Source organism: Helicoverpa zea, chromosome 16 (assembly GCF_022581195.2).
Source record: "Helicoverpa zea isolate HzStark_Cry1AcR chromosome 16, ilHelZeax1.1, whole genome shotgun sequence".
Taxonomy (NCBI): domain Eukaryota; kingdom Metazoa; phylum Arthropoda; class Insecta; order Lepidoptera; family Noctuidae; genus Helicoverpa; species Helicoverpa zea.
The window spans coordinates 1438918-1460832 of NC_061467.1; the positions used below are offsets into that span (position 1 = coordinate 1438918).

A 21915-nucleotide genomic window follows, 5' to 3' on the forward strand; every position below is an offset into this window, starting at 1 on the left:
ACGTAGTTATGTACTTTGATATCACAACTTGTATAAGTGGAAATAATCCGAAAACCGCAATCAAAAACCTTCGGTGTAATTCGCGCCATTACATTTTAACAACCCATAGACAAACCGTGACTGTTTTCGAATAAAAACTATTTTGTAAGCAACTATTAAATTGTGTAACAGTTAACTTTAGGAAAATGTATGTAAATATAGCTTTAAGTATTTATTTTGTTATTTATGTCAAAGTGGCTAAAATGTCTCTACATTTTGTTTATTTTATATCCGTAATTATTTACCCATAGGAATGTAGCTACATTAATATATAGCTGCGATTAATAGGCATGAAATACCTCTAACTTTCGTGTAAGATAGTGTAAACAATTTATAAAAGCCTTCACTTGTGAAAATATTGCGCAATCCAAAGTTCAAGCTAGTATTTTGCGTAATATTCACATTTTGATAACTTAAGGATATTGTGACGACCTTATAAATACACAAACAAAGCCGAGTATCACACAGCTAGTTGTATATAGTTAGCCCATTTAGTAATAAACGACATTCCAGTCAGGTCAAACACAAGATACAACTCAATATACTATAAGAAAACATCTTTATAAAGCAAAATAAAACTTTACTAACCGTTTATTTTTCCCACAGGCTGCAAGGCGCAATTTCCTTCGGCGCACAAAAGCGACCGCGCCACCAGACACAACGGAGACGGAATCCTCCACAGATAAACTAGAAACCACCACAAACAAGTTCACTAGACGCGGGAACTCCAAATTCAAATCGCGAAAAGAAGCCGAACTTGAGAAAAAAGGTGCGACTGCGAAAAATGAGGTTGAAAATGCTTCGCGACGGCCATCTTTGAACGGCGGCGCGCGGCGTAGTGAGCGACCGACGCGCAAGTTTGTTCGAGCACGGCCTGGGGGGGCAAATGGTGAGTCCGGTTTTACTCTAAGCTAGTAAGCTATTTGTGTTTATTTTGTGTTGCTCTATCACAGTTTCCATGGAAAGCTGAAGGGAAACTTGCGGTGTAGCAGACTGCAGGTTTATCTACAAAGTATATTGACATTGACATTTACTTTCTAATGTTTATTAAGGGTTCCATTAGGGCTAATTTACAGAGCGGGATTAATCACCGACGGACATTTATCATTTGCACCTTAAAATTTTCACTAATGCCGATCTAGTTAATTACAACATGTTGGTTCCTACTTACCTACTTAGTAAAACAGTTAACTGACTAATCACCTAACACTGTAGGTAACACGTAATTCTATAAAATAAAACAATCGGAACTTTTCCTTGGAAGCCCTTACTCATAGCGTGGAAGTCGAAGGTCGCTGCGTTTACTATCGTCACGACTCTATGGTGTAATGATAGCAAGTAGGCAGGTACTTACTATAAACCTTTAGAAGGGAAGACGTGAACCATGGTTTACGAATGTGGGAATAAGTGGTAAATATAGCGGTTTTCTAAGTATGTAGGTAGCTAGCAGAATCGTGTTGTTAGGATCAGAAAAACTATCACGAATTCACGAATAAAAAAAGATAAGATTCAATCTTTTCAAAAAATACTACCTCTACTAGAGGTACTTAGGTTTAGAGTTTATGACCTATTACTTATTTATTCTACATTATGTTTTCTGGTGTTTTATTTGTAATCTGACAAAATTACTCTATGGTTCCTAAGGGTGCTGTTCTTTTTCAAATACCATCTATCTATGTATCATTCTATAAATATCTAAGGTATCAATATCTAATTGATTAAATAGCAAGATCTTTCAATTAAATCTAATTCCAAATAAATTGTGTAATTCAATTTATTTGGAAGACTTCTCTCAAGGAAGTCTCTAGCCCAAAAAGTAGACTGTATTTAACCAAAATGATCACACACAGGTACCTACCTATTTACTAACATTTAATAGGCATTGTACTTGAGTAACGCCCACATTGTCATAACAATGACATGTTTGATTTGCTAGGTGTGTCGGCATTTCAGCAGCCATACATATTTATATTCGATCAGATTACAATTGATCATGTACTGATAAATACATTGATTGTTTTTGTAATACTTCCTCGACCGAACTTGCTTGAGCTGATGAAAAAGGCGTTAAGATTATTTTAAAACATACCGGTAGTTAAAGGGCTCCAGAAGGAACATGGTGGGTTTTAGTCAATAAGAGCCTGACACTCCCTCTCACCGCACCCACACTTGAAGAAGTCATATGATATTATTACCCACAAATGGTACCTAGCCTAACGTCCTTTTCACAAAGTTTTTTGTCGGCCGTTGTGCTGAAAATTCTGTAATCCGGCTGGCTACTGGTATCATCATCATCATAGCCAATTGCCACCCAGTGCTGAATGTAGGTCTCCCAAGAGAAACAGAAGAATTACTGGTATATAGATAATTTGCAACAATCTCCATAACTTTCCTATAAACTACATAATATACATTTCAATATAGCAGTAACAGTAACTATTACTCCGGATTACACCTCTCTCTCTCACCTCTGACCTCTTACATAAACGGCCACACGATGCGACCTTAACTGTGGGAGAAATCGAACGCTTTTACTAGTTCCACTGCGAAGATGAAAGTCATGTCTCGTTAGGCCTACCTAAGACTTCAAAGAAAACTTAATGAACCAGGATCATAGAATACAATATTCTTTATATTACACCATTACGACAAACAAATGTGAATGAGAAGGTACAATAAGAGGCCTTATCAATATAAAGCAATTCCTACCACAAAATCTTTGATGGAATTAAACTGTAAAATTTTATATGAAATTCAGATGAAACGTACATAATGTAAGTTAAGGGGAGAGTAAATTAGAGACATCATTATCGTTTATGTACCTCTTTTACTTTAAGAGAAAGTAGACGATCAAACAGTGTACACGTTTGATGTCTGAAAGTTTACTCGATAGCAAAAAGTCATGAATGAAATTCATTCACCTGTACATGTTGGCTTGAAAAGTTCACGACCTCAATGTTAAAAACCATTAGATTCTAGAAATTTCGTCATATGTACGTAACATACATTTACCTACCTACTAGTTATTTTTTGTTTATAACCACTGCCCATTTAAGAGCCTTATTCTGTTCTAAACACTATAAGTATTAAAATCGAAGACCTTGATTTTTAAATTGCAAGAGTCAAAGAAAATCTTTTTATAGTCGGTATTCAAAATAAACAGGTGACATCACCGACCACAAATAAAGCGCAATAAGAGTCAGATTACTAAATAAAGAGTTAGGTATAAGGATAAATAAATAACTTGTGAGGTCAACCCATCACGGACCTTTTAGGGAAACTATAGGTGTTGGATATGTTTCTTTAACACCATTAATTTCTTTAAATAAACACGGTCGTGGTGGGACACTTAAGATATTAACTAACAGATAAAATAACCGAGCATAAATCAGATTCTGGGATCAATTACTTACCTAAGGCTTATTTAAAGAACAACTCGTTACAAAAAAAAATCTCTGAATCAGAAATGTAAACAATGTATAAAGGAAACATCTTAGCAACCTCAACTTTGTGTTGAGGAAAGAGCCAAAAAGTTTTCATAAATAGAAAATTTATTCTTTAGAACAACATTCCAGAATAAGGCCGTTAAAACAAATGAATCAAAGCCTGTAAACAGATCTATAGAAATGCGCAGCTTCGTTGTAAACAGCCATTCAAGTCAAGATTCCTAAGAAGTAAAATAAATTAAAACAACAAACCTGCCTAGAGTACGACCTAGACATTCCGGGGACGTTGTCCTCTCTGCTAGGCTGCCAGTGGCGACCAGACCTCCACGGAGGTCGGACGTTCCACAGACATAAGAAAATACTATATTATAATTTTACTATAGGTATAAACTGGAGCAACATGATGTCAGAAATATGCTGTTTTGCATATTTATTAGGAACAATGTTGGAAATACCAGGCTATAAGTATGTGTTTAGCTCTACTAGATCCGCGAATGACGGATAGTTCTTGGAAAAATTTAAAATACTTTTATAGGTTCGAAGATGCTGCTTTCAAGGCTAGGAAGGTGCAATTAACTGTTTCAACAACACCTGTGTGTTTCAGAGTTGCGTAAAAATCTAATCTACGTATTTTAAATCTTCAGTCTCATATCTTCTTTCTTACTGACTTATTTGCCCGGTTAAAAAAAAGCTACTGTATTAAAACTACCAAATAATAAGGACATTTCGGACTTGACCCACGGTCAATTGGGCAAGAAAGTTGCAGTTTAAAAGTCTGATTCATTTTAAAAGCCCTACAATTTGAGTCAAAACTCATGTCTTTCTCTATAAAAAAATTGTCCTATATTTCGAACTGAATAGGCCGCCGTTAAAAATAACCACCTTCTTAATATAACTGCTTCAAATACAGTTCAATATCAATTTCCATTCAAATTAGTTGAACACTCTACTACATTATCTAGCACACCGGTAGCGCGTAACTAAACGATACTGGTCCAAGATCACGCGACTGAAATCTACGAAACTTACTGGATGTGTGAGGGAAAATTCTTCTGTAAGTGGTAATGCTGTCAATCATGGGTAAATTGTTGGTGTAAATGATTTGTGAATGGTCTGTAAAAAGTGCGATGATCAATCTTGTTATATGGAAAAGTGTTACTTTTACAATACCATATACCATGGATGGATAGATGACTATTTGTGTATCTTTAATATAGTTGTAAGAAGCCAGGATTGAGAAAAGTGTGTCGAGTTGCACAGGTACATAACTGGGTTAAAGAGGGGTACCTAAGCAATGGCTCCGTGTAAAACACTAGTATTTAAATCGTAAATCTACCCCAATACTGTTTTGAAAAGAGAGATACAGGACCTGGCATTATTTCAAAGACAATATACAGTTTAAGGACGATTTAAACCTTCAAAAATGGCGTGACTAAATGTCGCTACCATCATAATTTACCATCTTATTGCAGTTGCTATTAGTACACCATCAAACTACCATTAAGAATATCATTAACTAACCGCAAAGTCTAACAAGCCACTATAACTATACTGAGATGAAGCTATTTCAATATTCAGTAAGTCGTAAACATCTACCCGGTCATCACTTAAAGATGCATCAGTTGCAATCTGCAATTTAATAAGACTTTAAGAGTACCTTTTAGAGCCCTACCTCACTAGGACGCCATGGCCACGTCGCCAGCGGCGCAAGTCTGGCTACCTATGGCATCCAAAGGTCGCCAAGTCGAGTGGCCATGGCGTCTCGACAGTCGCTGAAGAAATCGCACGCTGACTGGCGACCAAAGTGGCGACTGAGTGAGGGCATTGCACTTTACTGTGTACATTATATTGGCAACCGTGGCAACGTCGCCAAGCTACCAGAGTAGCCAGTAGCCACGTAGGGAACTGTAGCTCGTGGCCACGCTTCCAATTTGGCGACGTTGCCAAACCGTCGCCAAGTGAGTGAGGTTCCATTCATTTCAATACTAACTGCTTGGATACGTAGCCGGCGACGTCGCCATTGGCGTCCTAGTGGGGCAGGGCTCTTAGACTCAACAGCCGACCGACAGTTGACCCGACGGTTGGCAATTTTTTTTTCACTGAAGATCTTTATTCCAATCTAAATCGATAAACTCTAGGTCCCTGCCGGCATTAAACATATTTGGCAGTCGTAACGAGTAGTCCCGACATCAGTCTAGCCAAGGAGTATTGGGTTGCCCGGGTAACTGGGTTGAGTTCAGATAGGCAGTCGCTCCTTTTAAAACACTGGTACTCAGCTGCATCCGGTTAGACTAGAAGCCGAACCCAGCATAGTTGGGAAAAGGCTCGGGAGATGATGGTCATTGACTCCAATCAAAGTTTTCAATACAGACACAAACACCAGATCTTTGTAATGAGCTTACTACCAGTCATCTTCATACTGAGTTATGAGCTCAAACAAACTATCGGCCGACTAAAAGTTTGCAGTGTGAGTACTCTAAAGATGCACCAACTGCAATCTGCAATTTAATACGACTATAAAACGTGCGTGTCCTCTTTATATCTTAATTCAAATCTGCGAGTTTCCTGCCATTAGTTTTCTCTTTGCATAAAATAACAGTTTATGCTCCCATTAGCAAGCCGTTTCCTTGTCAATTGAATTTTCTTAGCAGAATTTTTTCCATAATTATTTCACCAGTCTGAAAGCACTGTAATAAGAATAAGTACGTATAATTTATTCATTCATGATTTCATTTGGTGATGAGCAAACTTGTACTCGAATGAGGAATCTCGACGTTACAGCACAGATTACTATAATAGTTACTGTTACAGTCGCTACCATTTTTTTAATTTCACCCCTGTACGTAGAAAACTATCGATAACCATCTTACCACGAAAAGCCCATCGAACAATCAAAATATACGATACGATGACCAAACTACAAATTCTAACAGTCAAATATTCTAAGTTGCACACAAAAAATAGCGGAATTTCTGACGTAACTTACTAATCTTTCGTCACCCACGTGGCGTGTCAAGTCAAAAAACAATAAGCTTAAATACATAACCTGATGTCATCTAAGGTTCCCATCACACTTTCCAGCGCAACAATGGACCCTCGTTATGTAAGGCCTTATTAGCCGGCACTGAGTGTTGACCCAGAACTTTCTCCTTAGTGGTGCTTAAGGATTGTAAACAAACTGCCTAAATGGATGTGTAAAAATGACTTAAAGAATAATGAACAATCAATAAAATTTAGTAGCTCAGAATACCTCAATTATAATATAATTGTTGGTTTTAAAATAATAGTAGCTCCGACGTAGAAAACTCCAAAAAAAAAAAACATAGCACAGCCTTCCAAATAACTTCAGACAAGCTCAACGACTTTCCTTAAAGATCTTCTCTTTCTCTCTTTGTTTAAGAAAAGAAGACATTACTAAGCAGTCTTTCACTCATTGTTAAAGCTAAATTGCCTTAGTTAAATTCCCAAAATAGTAGGTACCTAAGTAAGCGGTTAAGCTTAGTTTTCTTTCAAAACATTTAACGAGAGACGACAGTCATTGACGAACATTATTTTCTTTTCAACCTCGTACATTCAAATAAAGATAGCTAGTTAAGCAAAGCAGTTGCATTTTTGCATCTATAATGAAGCAACAATCTGACCATGAACGGTTAACATCTGCCCGCTAACTTGACCAGGTCGAAATGATTTGTTCGCCTCCCGAAATAGCTTGATTTGAAATAAGCGATGAATTTAGCAAGTCCGTTGCAGGGTCAAATTCATTATCGGCTTTTGGCTTTTACTACTGTTTGTTGAAAAGCAGGTTTATTTGTTTATGTTTTGTATTGGGTAAAATGTTGATAATTCCAGTGCAGAATTGTATCGCATTTTCAAATTTGAAGATCAAATATTCATGTTTGTACACCATTTAATTTGTTTATTTGCTATTTCCTTTATACATTGATATTTCAAATAACTTATGTATGTATATTTAAAATCTAGAACATGTATTCAGTAAACTTGCATATTTTCTTCCAAATCGCATTTACGACATTGATCTAAATAATCTATACTAGTAATTATAAAGCTGAAGAATTTGTTTGAACTCGCTAATCTCAGTCACAATTGCGCCGATTTGAAAAAATCTTTCAGTGATAGATATCCCATTTATCAAGAAAGCCAATAAGCTAACTTTTTGGCCGTTTGCGTGGAATAGTTCCCACGGGACGCAAATGAAACCGCTGACGGAAGCTAGTAGACTTCATAAAATATTATCGTTTGCGGAAGTCTGCCATCACGTCATTACAAGACAACATTGATAAAGATCATAATTAATTATCAGGTAGTAAGCTGATTTGCAGTCTACACGACAGTGATCCTGACACCTCTCATGAAATGGTGTCATGGTATTCACGAAGCCTTGACTGTGTGTATGGAAATGATCTACAGACACACTTGTCGATAGCTTGCTAAAAACTCGATGAAACAATTCTATTTTGTATATTTGATCATGCAACATTAGGCGTACAAGGAGAAAATTGTTTTGGTTGGTCTACGGTAAAACTAGCATTTTCCTTAAATTAAATGTCACGGGTATAATTTAAACTATGTTTCGGCGAAATGTCGATGACTAACTTTTACTTTAAACTTCGCAAAATTAAGATTCGTCTAGCTACAGCATCTTAACAGTGTTCTTAATCGATAGTAGCCAATTTCAAACAGTTTTCCTTGGAAACTTCTACCCGTACCGGGATAAAAATGTGACTAGCCGTTACTAAAACGCTTACCTACACTCAATCTTACTTTATTGACCCTGAACAGGCAAGTGTCGGAACCAGCAATTTTGTCACATGAAGCAACAGTTGCTTCAATATAAACGCTCGCTGTTGCAACGAGCAGACTCATCATATCAAGTGTTGCGTGCTCGCAGCAATTAACATTTCTTCCTATTCGCGACTGATCTATACGGAAATATATTGCGTAACAGAGTGAATGATTAAGATGTTCATTTGTTCTGTCTCTGGTGTTTTTGCTTGTTTCAGCGGTTAATCGTTGATTGATTGTCGTTTGATTGATGCGTTTGCTTTAATTTAATTGGAATTGTATTGTTTTTTGTTCTCATTGACAGAAGGTAGCTCATTACGTATCAAGTCGTTACGGGTAGTCAGAAGCTAGAAATTCTGACAACCAATCTTAAAAAGGGGTATTGGGTTGCCCGGGTAACTGGATTGTGGAGGTCAGAGAGTCAGTCGCTCCTAGTAAAACACTGGTACCTAGCTGTATCCGGTTAGACTGGAAGCCGAAAACATATTTGGGAAAAGACTAGGAAGATGATGATGAAACTAAAAGGAGGTAGAATTAAGGAAAATGGAAACCATTTCTATTATGTATTTGTTATTATAACAAAATTAGTGGTGAAAAAATCCATTTAATCAAAATTAGGACTGATCAGTCTACTACAAATAAGGTTTGTGTCTGTTAAAACAGCACCCACGGAAGCAACTTCTACAATCTAATCTTCACCAAAAAATTACCGTTCAAAATCGATACTCAAATTGAAAGTACCTACCAACAAAATTCAACACCGCATCAAAATTCGAAAGTCACCCGTTTCAAATCTCGCAAAAAATTATATACAAAAAATTTAAATAAAAATCTGCATAAAACGTCTCCTAAACTAAATAGACAGAAGACACTTCGTGTTATACAACCTCAATACGTAAACAGTTTGCAAGTTTACTATCAATAACAATAACAATAGCAATTATCATCACAGAGATGAGGTGAAAGCGAGCGCTCGAGTGTGACCGGTGGACCGGTGGCGATAGCAACTCACTTTCCTTGTCGACACGTAATAACTGATAAGTAATGTGACAGGTGCTAAGAAATATCTGCGCTCAGTTATTTAGTCTAGGGATTTTATTGGTTGTAAATAAATGTGGTTTGGATAATCTGTTTAATAAACGCATACTAGACTATTTAAATAACTACCTACTACAAGTTCAGTCAAGCTAAGATTCTTTTTGTGGTTGCAAATCTTTATAGTTACAAGCATTTTCTGGAGTACCAGCCACGTTTTCAGGATATTCATTTGCTCTCACATCTGGTACATTTTGATATAAAAGCGTAACAAAATACTCACATTTAAATTGCCAATTTACGTTCATATTTGATTAAGTACTTTTAAAACTTATAGTTAACAATTCGTTATTGGTGAATTCATCATCAACTACCTATTCACCTTAAAGAGAAAACCTCATAAATGTAAAAGACGTAAGTTTTCATGAAGAAAATAATATATGTGCTATGTGGCGTTATCTTCCAAGAAACTCTACAAAAAAAATTGTAGCACAAATGCACACGGGTTTTACGGTAAAACGAATTGCGAGAACGTCGGAGCAAGATATTAAAGAATGATACGAGGAGAATTATGGCGAAAGTGATAGAAATCATAGCTCTGGTCGAGCGTCGAATAGATTAGCTGGCGTTGCGGCTGATGGAGCGATCCTGATCTGCACACTTTGTCAACAGTTTACGGTAGCGAAAAAATAGAGAGGTTGCAGTTTTTTCTTGGCGTTATAATCTTACTTCTTTACCTGCCTTTTGATCAGTGCATTATTTTCTTATTGTTAACTAGATGTTTCTCGCGGTTGAGCCCGCGTCCCGAGGGGACTTGTTTCCGTACGTACTCTAATAAAATAGTCGGTTTACCCATACCTATGCATTATTTTCTTACTGGTAACTAGCTGTTCTGCGGTTTCACCCGTGTCCCGAGGGAACTTCTTTCCGTGCCAGAATAATATTCACATAGCCTATGAAATAGTAAAGTAATTTTTCAAACAAATCGGTTCGGTAGTTTCGAGGCTTTTAGGGTACTCCCAAACAAGAAAAAAAAATCCTCTTATTAATATTACTAATTTAGTTTTCAAATGACTTTACTACAATTTGGCAGAGTTTAAATTACACCAAAGTGTTTTACAATAATTATCATATTCTTACACTTACAACATAACAAATTGTCTGTCATGTACACAAGGTTGGGCTTGAGCCTGTATGTCTGTATGTCACGCAATCGTCCCATAGTCTCGAATAGGCGTGAGAAACTAGAGCGATTGCACCTCAGCCCTCATAATTATATACATTTGTACATAAGAATTTTACGCGAAAATCGTGTGTAACTACTTGATTAATTGGATTGTTATTTGGTAGTTAACCGTGAGCTTTCTGCTTCTTTATTGAATTATTCATTCTTCATAATGTACCCTTTATTATCGGTTTTCTATGTATATGTATCGGTTTCTGAATAGGTAGCACCCAATTGCTTCTATAGGTAAGTTCTGTATGTAACAAGCTTACTTCTGTAAGTTCTGTATGTAATAAGCTTAAATATTTCTTTTTAATCTTTTTTGTAATCCCCGGTATCTCTGTCAAACAAGTCCCTTCTGTATTCCTTCGTCAGTAAACGTTCTTCTCATATACTTACCTACCTAATATGACAATCTGAATTCACTAAAAACAAATTAACGTCCAAACCAATTCAATAGCAATAACTACCATTTTTGCGTAGTAACTATGCAACTAATATCATATTTAAGTGCCAACTTGACAGTAAAAATGCGGTGATTATCATAAAAACGCAACTTTTCTATTGAATGTGCACGAACCCTTATAGTTCCCACGCTCTGGTTGAGCCACGATCATTTCATGGTGTTTTGTTCAGCGTGTGGAAACGCGTCTAGCTGTTAACAGTCAACAGCTGTGAAACTTAGCACGTTCATTAAAGTAGTATTTACATAGGCTCTCTATTCGTCTTATTTAGGCTTTGGTAAATAAGAAATGAATAAGTGATCAACGCTCTGCGGTAACCATTAAGTTAGAAGCATCACAATATGTTGCAAAATGTTCCTTTTGAATTAAGTAAACAAATATAGAAAAAGAAAAACGCAGAACGTTTGAGAAATTGTAACAGCTGATCTCTGCAAAAAATGAAAGTCAATCAGTATTAATTTTGCTGCATAAAATCAGCACCCAATTTACGTAACACAATTTCATTCTTTTAAAATTAATAAACCTGCTTCTATTTCAGCCGATGAAACATTTAATTTGCGTTGCAATTCGATTTTAAGCACTGAAATTTGTAAACCAGTCATCAAAATACATTTTACAGACTTAATCAATATTGATATTACCAAATAAATACTATACACTTAAATAAAAAAAAAATATTTTTCCCATACAAGGATAAATGGAGCTCCAATTAAAAGATATGAGGTAATAAACTGCATAATTGTATGTACTCACTCGAAACTGACGCACGATTACACGATTGACTTAAATTGCTTTGCGCTTTATAGCAACAAAGGCGGTCATTTGGGCCAGCTTCAAATTAGTGTTACTTTCATTTTTGCCATTTATCTGTTTTTAGAGTGCGTAAGTACCTATGTGTTATATCTTCATTTCACACACACACGTGCAGATCTGTTCAGTTCAGTTTTCTTCTATCGTTCAGTTTTCAGTGGCTGGTTATTAATTGAAAACATTTGATTGAAAATAAAACTCTGATTAACCTACCTTCACCAAAAATCTACCGATGAATCATTACCATTAAAAAAAATTACTCAATTATATAATAATAAATATATAATAATTTACATAACAGAATGAAAAAGAATAGGTATTCAGCACCAAAGTGACAATGTAACGCTAGAATAATCAATTTCTTAGGATTGAAATAGAAACAAAATCAATTGTCCGTTTGTTACGCTTTCATAGTTAGTTAAACTACTGATTATTAGACTTTCGATTCTATAGATAGATTTAGAATTCCCTGAAATTATTTAAATTCAGTAGTTACTTAGTTGTTCAATTTTATGCAGTAAACCTTTTTTATAAGAGCCATAGAAAATTACAATAGGTTTAGCAATTAAGCTGCATACCTCTTTAGTAACAAAAAAATATTTATACGCAGATTATACGCTAACTTCAAGCTCACCAAGTTACAAGTAGGTACAAGTTAATAAACCCAAGCCTTAAACTTGTTATGAACCTTAACCTTATCTCTATATAAAAGCTTACAAAAGACATTCATCTTTGTATAACCATTTCTCAATAGCCATACAGATACAACCTACAATTATAGTTCGGCCATTCAGAGAATGCGTTCCTGACACGTCGCGATTGAACTGACGACGTAATAACATTCATTGATTATTGATATAATAATGTTGTTTTAATGCTCCTCAATTGTTAAAACGGTAAACAACCAGCAAAAATATTTTTATCGTAACTGCAACGCCATTGCAAAGTTACGTCGTCAGTTCAATCGCGACGTGTCAGGAACGCATTCTCTGAATGGCCGAACTATAGCTACGTACGAAAATACAGTAGCGTGTCATCACTAACTACCGTACAATATACCTTCATAATTATACAGTAGGCAGCTATATGCTTCTTGTTAATAATTATTTTACCATTAGCTTTTGCCCGCGACTTCGTTCGCGTGGAACAGTGACTTCCGGCAGATATTTGGTTTGACTATTGGTCATGATGGCGCTACATGTCCGGATTTTTTGTAATAAAAACTATCTTATGTCCTTTCTCAAGTTCCAAACTATGTCTGTACCAGATTTCACACAAATCAGTTCAGTAGTTTAAGCGTGAAGAAAAGACAGACAGACAGACTTTCACATTTATAATATTAGGATTTGATGATAACGACATAACATTTATGTGTAGGTTTGACATTCTTGTTAGAGGAATATTTTGTCTTTATTATTATTTAGATACAGACAGCAGGTCAACCTACCCGAATCGGTCAAATTTTACCAATCCGACATTAACCGCCTTCCACTATTGTGATAAGGTTAAAAATCTCTTGAAGTTTGACTGATTGAAGTAAAATGGTGTGCTTTCTTCTGTACCTATTCTCTTTTAAGTGCGCTTTTCAATCATTTGACTTGACTGATTGACTTCTTTGAGTTGAGGTCAGCGACCTATTCAATGCTTTGTCTGTCTGACTGTCATTACAATAGTTCGGTAAAACCTTAATTAATTAAGTTTGACTAAAACTAAAAGAGACTTCATTTCAAATCATATCAACGATATTGAAATATCGTTATTGATCTCCAAATGCGGACTTGTGTGACTTTGTAATCGATAACCCAGGTTGCAAGTTGCAGCCATCACAAGTTGCAGAATAACTGCATTTATATCTCACAGCTTTCTCAATTAACACGCCGACTTTCATATATAGCGATCATCTCGATAGATCAGATGACGAAATGCTGAGAAATTGGAGCGAATTAATCAATGCCTCGAGAACTCGTCTCGAACCTTACGTCATTGAGTATGTGTATCAGGCTATTACGAATGATCTGGTCTTAATTTCTCGTTTTATAATCAGTCACGACACTTATTAGTTGAATGGTGAGATGTCTCGTTTTAATCGGGTCCAAATTGAGATATTGGAGTCAATTTGTTACTGCTAGAATGCAATATGTAGGCTATTATTTTCAACTATGTATTCCTCCTTACAATATCTATACATATAATAAATCTGTAAAAAAACTGTGTCTGTACATTGAATATATTAAAAAAATAATAATTGGGTGGGGTTTAGAAACAGTAATGGAGCACAAATCCAAAAAAAAAAAATGTCTGTTTGTCTGTATGTCTGTATGTCTGTTTGTTTGTACACGCTAATCTTCCGAACTACTGAACGGATTTCAATGATTTTTTCTTTGTTGTATCAGTATTAGGCCTGGTCAACATATAGGCTATAATTTATCTTCGAAACTTGAAGACCTGATGCAGAACTCCAACAGACCAATAAAACTATAAGAGATACAAATATGGTGCCGTGGCAAAAATTGTTTCATTTGATGAGCATTTTCAGCTGAGATAATAAATTTTAAGATCTGGAACACCTGATGTGGAACCCCAAGAGCCCAGTTTTTCTGTACCATATACAGGTATGACGTTTTAGCAAAAGTTGTTCAATTTGATAAGCACTTTCTATTGACTTATACAAATTGAAGATCTAAAACACCTGATGTGGAACTCCAGGGGCCCAGTAAGACTATAGCATATAGAGGTATAACGTTTAGCAAAAGTGGTTCAATCTGATAAGCACTCTCTATTGACGTATAAACATCGAAGATCTGGAACACCTGATGTGGAACTTCAAGAGCAATACTACACTTGAAATGTATAGAAATGAATGTTATGAAATAGGTATGGTGAATCAAAAAAGTCCGTCTTTTAGATAACCCTAAAATAATGGACACGTATTTTTTTTCTCCTTCTCACTAACAAATAATAAGGAAGATATAACACGCTTGAATTTTGTGTTAAGTCACTGCTTAGTACAAATTACATACCTAGACGTGGCGTCACGAGCCCCTCTGTCACGAGTCACTCTCCGAATTTGTTGCGTTATATATATCTCATTATTATTTTGTATGTCTCTTCCAGACCTCGGGACTGCAGAGTTCCGAATTTTCGGGAGGAAAACGTGGGGCCGAAGCCAACACGCTGAAGTCCTTTTGAGACAACTTTAATGAAATGGTGACACAAAACCGACGATTATCCCTTTATACACTATAGAAATGAACCCAAGGACAATCCCCGGTGGGCGTCGTTAAAAAGAAAAAACAATCCCCGGTTCTGTGTTATACCATTGCTAACTGTGAATGAATACTACTTGGGCCTATTGTGATGGGATGCTATTGGACTAGGAATGGGGAAACTACGGGAACTATGGCACCTGCCGATGACAATGTATTAGATACATGTAAAAATGGCAGGTGGACTCGCCAGCTCACTTACTGGGCCCCCGGGAATCAGTCACTGAATAGCAACAAGAGGGCAACAAGAAGTGTGAGGATACCTCGGCGGATTTTAAACGCAGATTACGCGCTCCCTGTGGGTCACTTACCACGAGGCACCTATCCTCCGAGCAGGGCTACTAACCCTGCTCTAGCGACTCCACTCTGTCAGTCTGACGGTCAAGCCAAGCCAGAGGGTTGAGACCTACCCCCGTCATGGTTCGCTCCGACCGGCCGGAGATGGGGGACAGTATACTCTCCCTGGAGAACTCAGTATATATGCCCCGCGGGGTCGCTACTCCCCGTCATCAGCCTCAGATGTCCTGCGGAGCTTATATCTCATTATTATTGTCGTTATTATCTCAAGAGCCTTTGTCCCAATTATGTTAGGGTCGACTTCCAGTCACGATGCAACTGAGTACCAGTGTTTTACAAGGAGCGACTGCCTATCTGACCTCCACAACCCGGTTAACCGCTCAACCCAACACCCCTTGGTAAAACTGGTTAGACTTACTGGCTTCTGACTATTCATAACGACTGCCAAGAATGTTCAATGACAACCCACAGTTTAACATCCCCTCCAAATAACGGTCATTGGTATCCAAAATATACGTAGAAAGTACATACGAACTTAGAAAAGTTGCATTGGCAGGTACTTGCCAGATCTGGAATCAAAGACGCACGCTCATACTTGAGAGATTGGTTCTCTACCCACTAAACTACCACGACTTCCACTAAGTCATCACGACTTTGTCATCTCAGTAACATTTAATGTTTTTTTACGTAATAATACGTGTAATATTTTTGCCACACACAACTTAAATGCGGACTAATTAGAATCACTACTTTTATTTATCGCTATGGTCACGTCTATTGCGGTTCAGTTCTTGGCGTTTTGTTTAGTCTGCTGTGCTTTTGCCGTTGAAGTACAAAAATTAAATATATGGAACGTTTCTAATGGCTATGCGTATTCCGTTGTTTTCAAGCCAACGGGCCCTTAAATTCAATATCAGACGATTCAGATCTTTGATTTTGCTGACCCCGTAGTCGCTGGCATAAGGGACAGGATCCGCGTACGAAGTCGCGGGCAGAAGCTAGTCCAAAATATAACCACGATTAAGGAGATAAGATGGACAGTCCCGCCATGTTTAAAAAAAGCTCTAAAATGCATCTGGTTAGACTCGAAGCCAACCCCAAAATCGTCGGCGCAAACCCTGCAGGTAATCGTTATAGGTCTCAACCCCCTCAGGCAACGGGACTGATAAGATCAAAAATAAACAAAAAACAAGCACACTACCTAGTTTTAATTCAAACGATACATTGTAAGGTTTGTCCGGAGCGTCCGTCCGGCACGTCCGGCTATTTCACGGTCTGCTCCCGAACAATGGTGACCTGACTGCGGTCTAAGACCTTGGTACAAATAGTTTGTTTTGTAAACCGAATCCTGTATGCATCATTTGTGTATGACGTTGAATATGAATTGGGCTTAGTAGAGCTTGAAATTGTGGTACTATTGTGTGTTTGATGCAGGGGTGGATTAAGCCCTGAAAAAAGTTTGTGCTTAAATCCATCCGATATGGCTGAAAGAACTTAGGGGTAGTACAGAAGTGAGTATTAAGAGGAAGTAAATAAGGGAGTACATAGAAGTGGGGTGCACATCAGGGAGTACATTGGGGTACCTACTACATAAGGGTAGTACATTTAGGTGGGTATATAGGGAATGAACACATAATAGTATATACATATGGGGATTTACAAAGGGAAGAAGATATGTGTTTATATCATTAAAATACATTTTATCCCACATATTCTATTGTTTTATTTTATTTTTGTTTCTTACGCAAATGTTAACACAAACTCAAAATCACATCACCTCCACAGTGACAACATCAACAGCCGCTCCATCATCCGCATCAGCTTCATCAGCTCTAGCATCCTCCCTCGCCACGCGGCGTCCGTTCCGCGTCGCCAGTCGCCGTCGCGTCGGATCTACCACCAGCTCCACAACCACTAGTACCACTACTGAAGAGCCTACTACTATTACTGCAGCACCACAGGCTGTCACTAATGCGTATGAAGATGAAGAGTCGCTACAGGATATTCAGGATATTGGAGATACAGGTAAGGAGTCGGCCCATCTAGGCAGTCGGGTAAAAATTGATAAAGCAAGTTACTATGTTCTGACAGAATGTCAAGAAACGTACGAGGCAGAAGTTACTAGAACACTGTTTTAAGATTCTCATTTATTTTCTTAGAATTACATCATTTTTTTCTTACGATACTATTAGGTATAAGTATAACGTAGAGAACTTAAACAGTTTTATTTAGAGTTAGAATCTAACCTAATAAATGCGAAAGTACCTAACTGTCTGTCTATATTTCCGACTTTCTATGGATAGTCTAGCCTAAAAAAGTAGGTACATAGACTTTTTAACCGGGTGCTGAAAGTAGTCCTGGACACGGGACCGCGAGGGACAGCCAGTAGGTATACTAATATTCATTATTCTTCAAATAACAGATGCGATTGAAGACCCAACTCTTGAACCTAAAGCTCCAAAACGGACCAACAAAGTCCAGAGGCGGCCCCTAGTCAACCTTAAAGAAGACGTGAAGGACCAGAACCCTTCAGCCACCAACGAGGAAGAGAACAAGAGACAAAGTAAGAAATACAGCGCGACTATTAAGCAGATACAGTTGAATGATCTGCTGAAGCTGAAGAGTCAGGAGGAGACCACGACAGAGGCGAAGACTACGGTTGAAGGTAAGTTGTAGTGCAGTAAAAATAAATGTCTTGGAAGAACTAGGAATGGTGATAGATATTCGTGCCATGCTGATTTAAACATAATTTAAATACAAATTCTAGAACTCTACATTATATATTCGCACGTGACTAAATACATCGCCAAGCAACTAAGTTATTCTTTACCGAATTATTTCCTTATACTTAAACTAACGTTACACTACTAAAGGACTTTAAAAAATATCTACGGTATTATAACAGAAGAAACAAATCCTGTTTCTCTTCCAGAAATCAGCCCAGAAACGGCTTTAGCAATAGCCGCACACCAACTAATCACAGCACCAATACCGAGCATACCCGACTTCGAGGAAGACGTCAAACCCACAAGAAAGACCCAAACCACCGTAGAATACAAATACACGAGCCGAGAGTACAACGAATATACCGACATCAGTCGGACACCTACCTATGACGACTACCAGAGCACACCCATCTACAAGAACACCGCGGGAAGCTTCGACCAGACAACAGTCTACAGAAACCCTACCGACTTCGATTCCACTAAAGTAGTGACCGACTTCGAAGCCCCGAAGTCACCCACAACTTCAACAGCGATATACAAGACTGATTACGCTCAAACAACATCAGACGAGCCCTACAATACAGCGTTTGACGCTCCGAAGATTTCTACCACTACTTATAATGTACCGAAATCGACTACCTACCCTAATACTGTAAACACAGCGAATACAGCTAACCTGGACTTCATTCGTACGAATCCCAACGATTATACTTTCACATCAGAATTTGATAATACTAAAGTAACCCCATCAAGTTTCAGTCCAAGATCACCTACAACTAACTTCGCTAACACAGCCACGAACCAAGAGTTCATTAGAACAACTTTAGGAGATGCTTACGATACACGAAGCGACTTTGATTCTAAGATCTCGACTTATCTACCAAAGGCTACTGCGACCAACTTCCCAACTAACACGGTACCACAAGAATACATCCGAACAACTGGTAACACGTTCCCAGAAACGTCAACAGAATTCGTGTCCAAGACATCACCAACTTACGTGCCAAAATTCCCGACATCAGACTACCAGAACACGATAAACCAAGAGTATGTTCGGACAACACTGAACTCTTATGAAACACCGACAGAATTGACTGGTCCTAAGATCTCAACAACTTTAGCTCCAGCTACGCCAACCAGATATTTCGAAAGGACGACTTTCGCTGATACTCCAACTGAGAATTCTCCAAGAATCTCAAGTACATTCGTACCTAAGTCGACAGCTACGACCCAGTTTTCAAGGAACCGGTCTAGGTACAGTCTTGCTTCAACGAGTATTGCTCCTACAGGGTTCACTTCAAGGTCTTCAACTCCAAGGTACAGGACTGAGAAGCTGATCCCTGTGCCGGTGGAGAACACTGGGTACTCTACTGTTGGGTACTCTGGATCCAGTTCAGAGCCTTCATACTTCACCAGGGAATACCTCCTGGAATCGCCGGTCACTAAGACTTATGATGGTAAGGAACAACTTCCGTATTTTTTTTTTTTTACTTTTGTACAACTTTTTGATATCTTGTACCTACTTACAAAACTTAAAATGTAGAACTGAAAAATTTGTAGTAAGTAGGTACATACCTACATACTTCGATTGTTCCCTCTGAAAGCCCAAATCTATACCAGTCCACTAAAGATGAGATATATGGGTATAATATAGACTTTTGGATCTAAAATCGACACTTAAACAAAAGTCAAAACGCTTCTAACAAAACCTTATCTCCCACAGAAGAATACCAGTACCTATCACCGATCACGACTCCCGTAACACCGACCCCCCCAACAGTTACACCCCGCAAAGTGATCAGAAAGAAGATCCAACGCAAGATTTCCACCACCCTCCGACCCACAGAACCTCCCTCTTCCACCACGGTCATACCGAGGCGTTCCAAGAAACCCTTCGAGAAGATTCCCAAGGCGCCCAAGAAGACGTACCGGCCGATAGCCAACTATGACTACTATGATGATAGTGATGAGAAAGTAGCTGTGAAGTACGTGGAGGGAACTAAGATCGTGATGCATGATGATGGTGAGTTGCTAATCAAAGTCATTCACGTAATAATATAAATAAATGAAGTCTAAAGGTATATAGAATAAATAAAACATTTCCATTTCTGGAAGATATTGTTGAGTATCTTTAAGTAGAATGTAAAGAAGAAATAGGTAGATGAATCTCAAAACCTATAATTTTTTTATCCAAGCTACTTAAAACACAACTAATGATATAGTTACGAAATAACATGAAATGAGCCAATTGAGCCGTCTTTCTACCTGGCTAAGGCTACTACATATTTCCTGTCGGACCATATCCATTGTTTTTACCCTATGACTTCATAATCCTGGGGCCCGATTCTCCTAAGTTAATAATGTCAAAATCGAATAGAAATCGAATCGCAATATGATCGCAATAGCAGTTTTAACCATATCAGGCATTCTGATACTAATAAAAGACCAATCGTATTCGATTGACATTTGATTGGTGTGCGATTGGTCTGCTATTTTGGTGATTTTGGTCAATACGGTAGTTTGCTGTACAATCATTTTGCAATCGTAAACCATTTGCAGACAAAATGATTCATTATTGAATGACAGAAAAGGATAAAAACGTTTATTTCAAAGAAAAAATAGCGGAATGCCACATACGTTTCAATCGTAATCGAGTCGGGATTGGATATCAGTCAAATCGAGTCGAACGTGAATCGTATGTTGCTTAAGTAAAATTAGGAGAATCGGGCCCCAGCCAGTGATAGCTAGACCACTTCTCATTCTCATTTTGTTCTACTAACTGCTTAACTTACCTGTTCATTTATTTTCGCAGGCCACATCGAGTGCCTAGACATCGGCAACTTCCCCCATCCGAAATCCTGCAAGAAGTTCATCTCCTGCGCTCGCATAGACAACGGCTCACTCCTCGGATGGGAGTACATCTGTCCTAAGGGTCTTAGCTTCGATCCTGTCGGAGGCATTTGTAACTGGTCGGCAGGACTTGGATGCGATGAGAAAGACATTTGAAAATATATATTGGAATAAAAAAAATTGGGGTTGTAATTCAAAATAGTAGGAAAAATTGTTTGGGAATTATGTAAAATTATTGTTGGAAAAATATCTTGAAGATTTAACAAAAAGTTGTAAATATTAATTATCGCGATTTATAACATCTTAATGTACGGTATTTAAATTAATTTCTCAGTTATACTTATTATTTCAGTCTTTAAAATTATTATTATTGTATGTTTATTTTAATATTTATAATTCTTATATTATCAAAATTTTGTAAAAAATCTTGTGATATTACCTATCCTGTATCGTTGACTGAACAAACGTAAATTAAAATTTATGAATAAATAAAATATATTAGTGAAAAAGGAGTGAATACAAGCGAAGGCACGATCCAAGTGGTCTGACAATATTTTGTCATTATTCATGACAAAGTTTTGTCTCTGGTACGACAATGTCATTGGTCATTGCAATATTTTGTCATTGACTAACAAAATTTTGTCATGATGAAATATGACTTTAAATTAGGATAATTTTCAGTCTTTTTGCAGTGCTCCTTGTAATTATAATTCTAAGTCAAATCGTGGTACTTTTGTATCGAATTCGTACGAACACTGCCAATAATATACTCGTAGGTTAAGTTCGTATAGAAGTGTGTAAGGCAGAGAGAGACCCCGACAACTGTCGAGGTTTTACATACATTTCAGAATGTGCCTTAATTATTTTACAATTTAGATATAAGATTATTGAGACAATAAAAAATATTGTAACAATTTTTTTGTTTTACCACTACTCCTTAAATTACATTGCAGT

At 37.4% G+C, this 21915-nt stretch overlaps 1 protein-coding gene across 1 annotated transcript; it reads left to right on the forward strand.

The window, feature by feature from the left end:
- The first annotated feature begins 242 nt into the window (after positions 1–242).
- Positions 243–21875, forward strand: LOC124637476 (mucin-5AC-like). Its single transcript, XM_047173985.1, has 7 exons — positions 243–272; positions 646–928; positions 17171–17410; positions 17808–18050; positions 18318–19568; positions 19835–20134; positions 20924–21875. Exons 1-7 carry the CDS (start codon positions 243–245, stop codon positions 21115–21117), a joined length of 2541 nt encoding a protein of 846 aa, XP_047029941.1. The 3' UTR covers positions 21118–21875.
- The last annotated feature ends 40 nt before the right edge of the window (positions 21876–21915 follow it).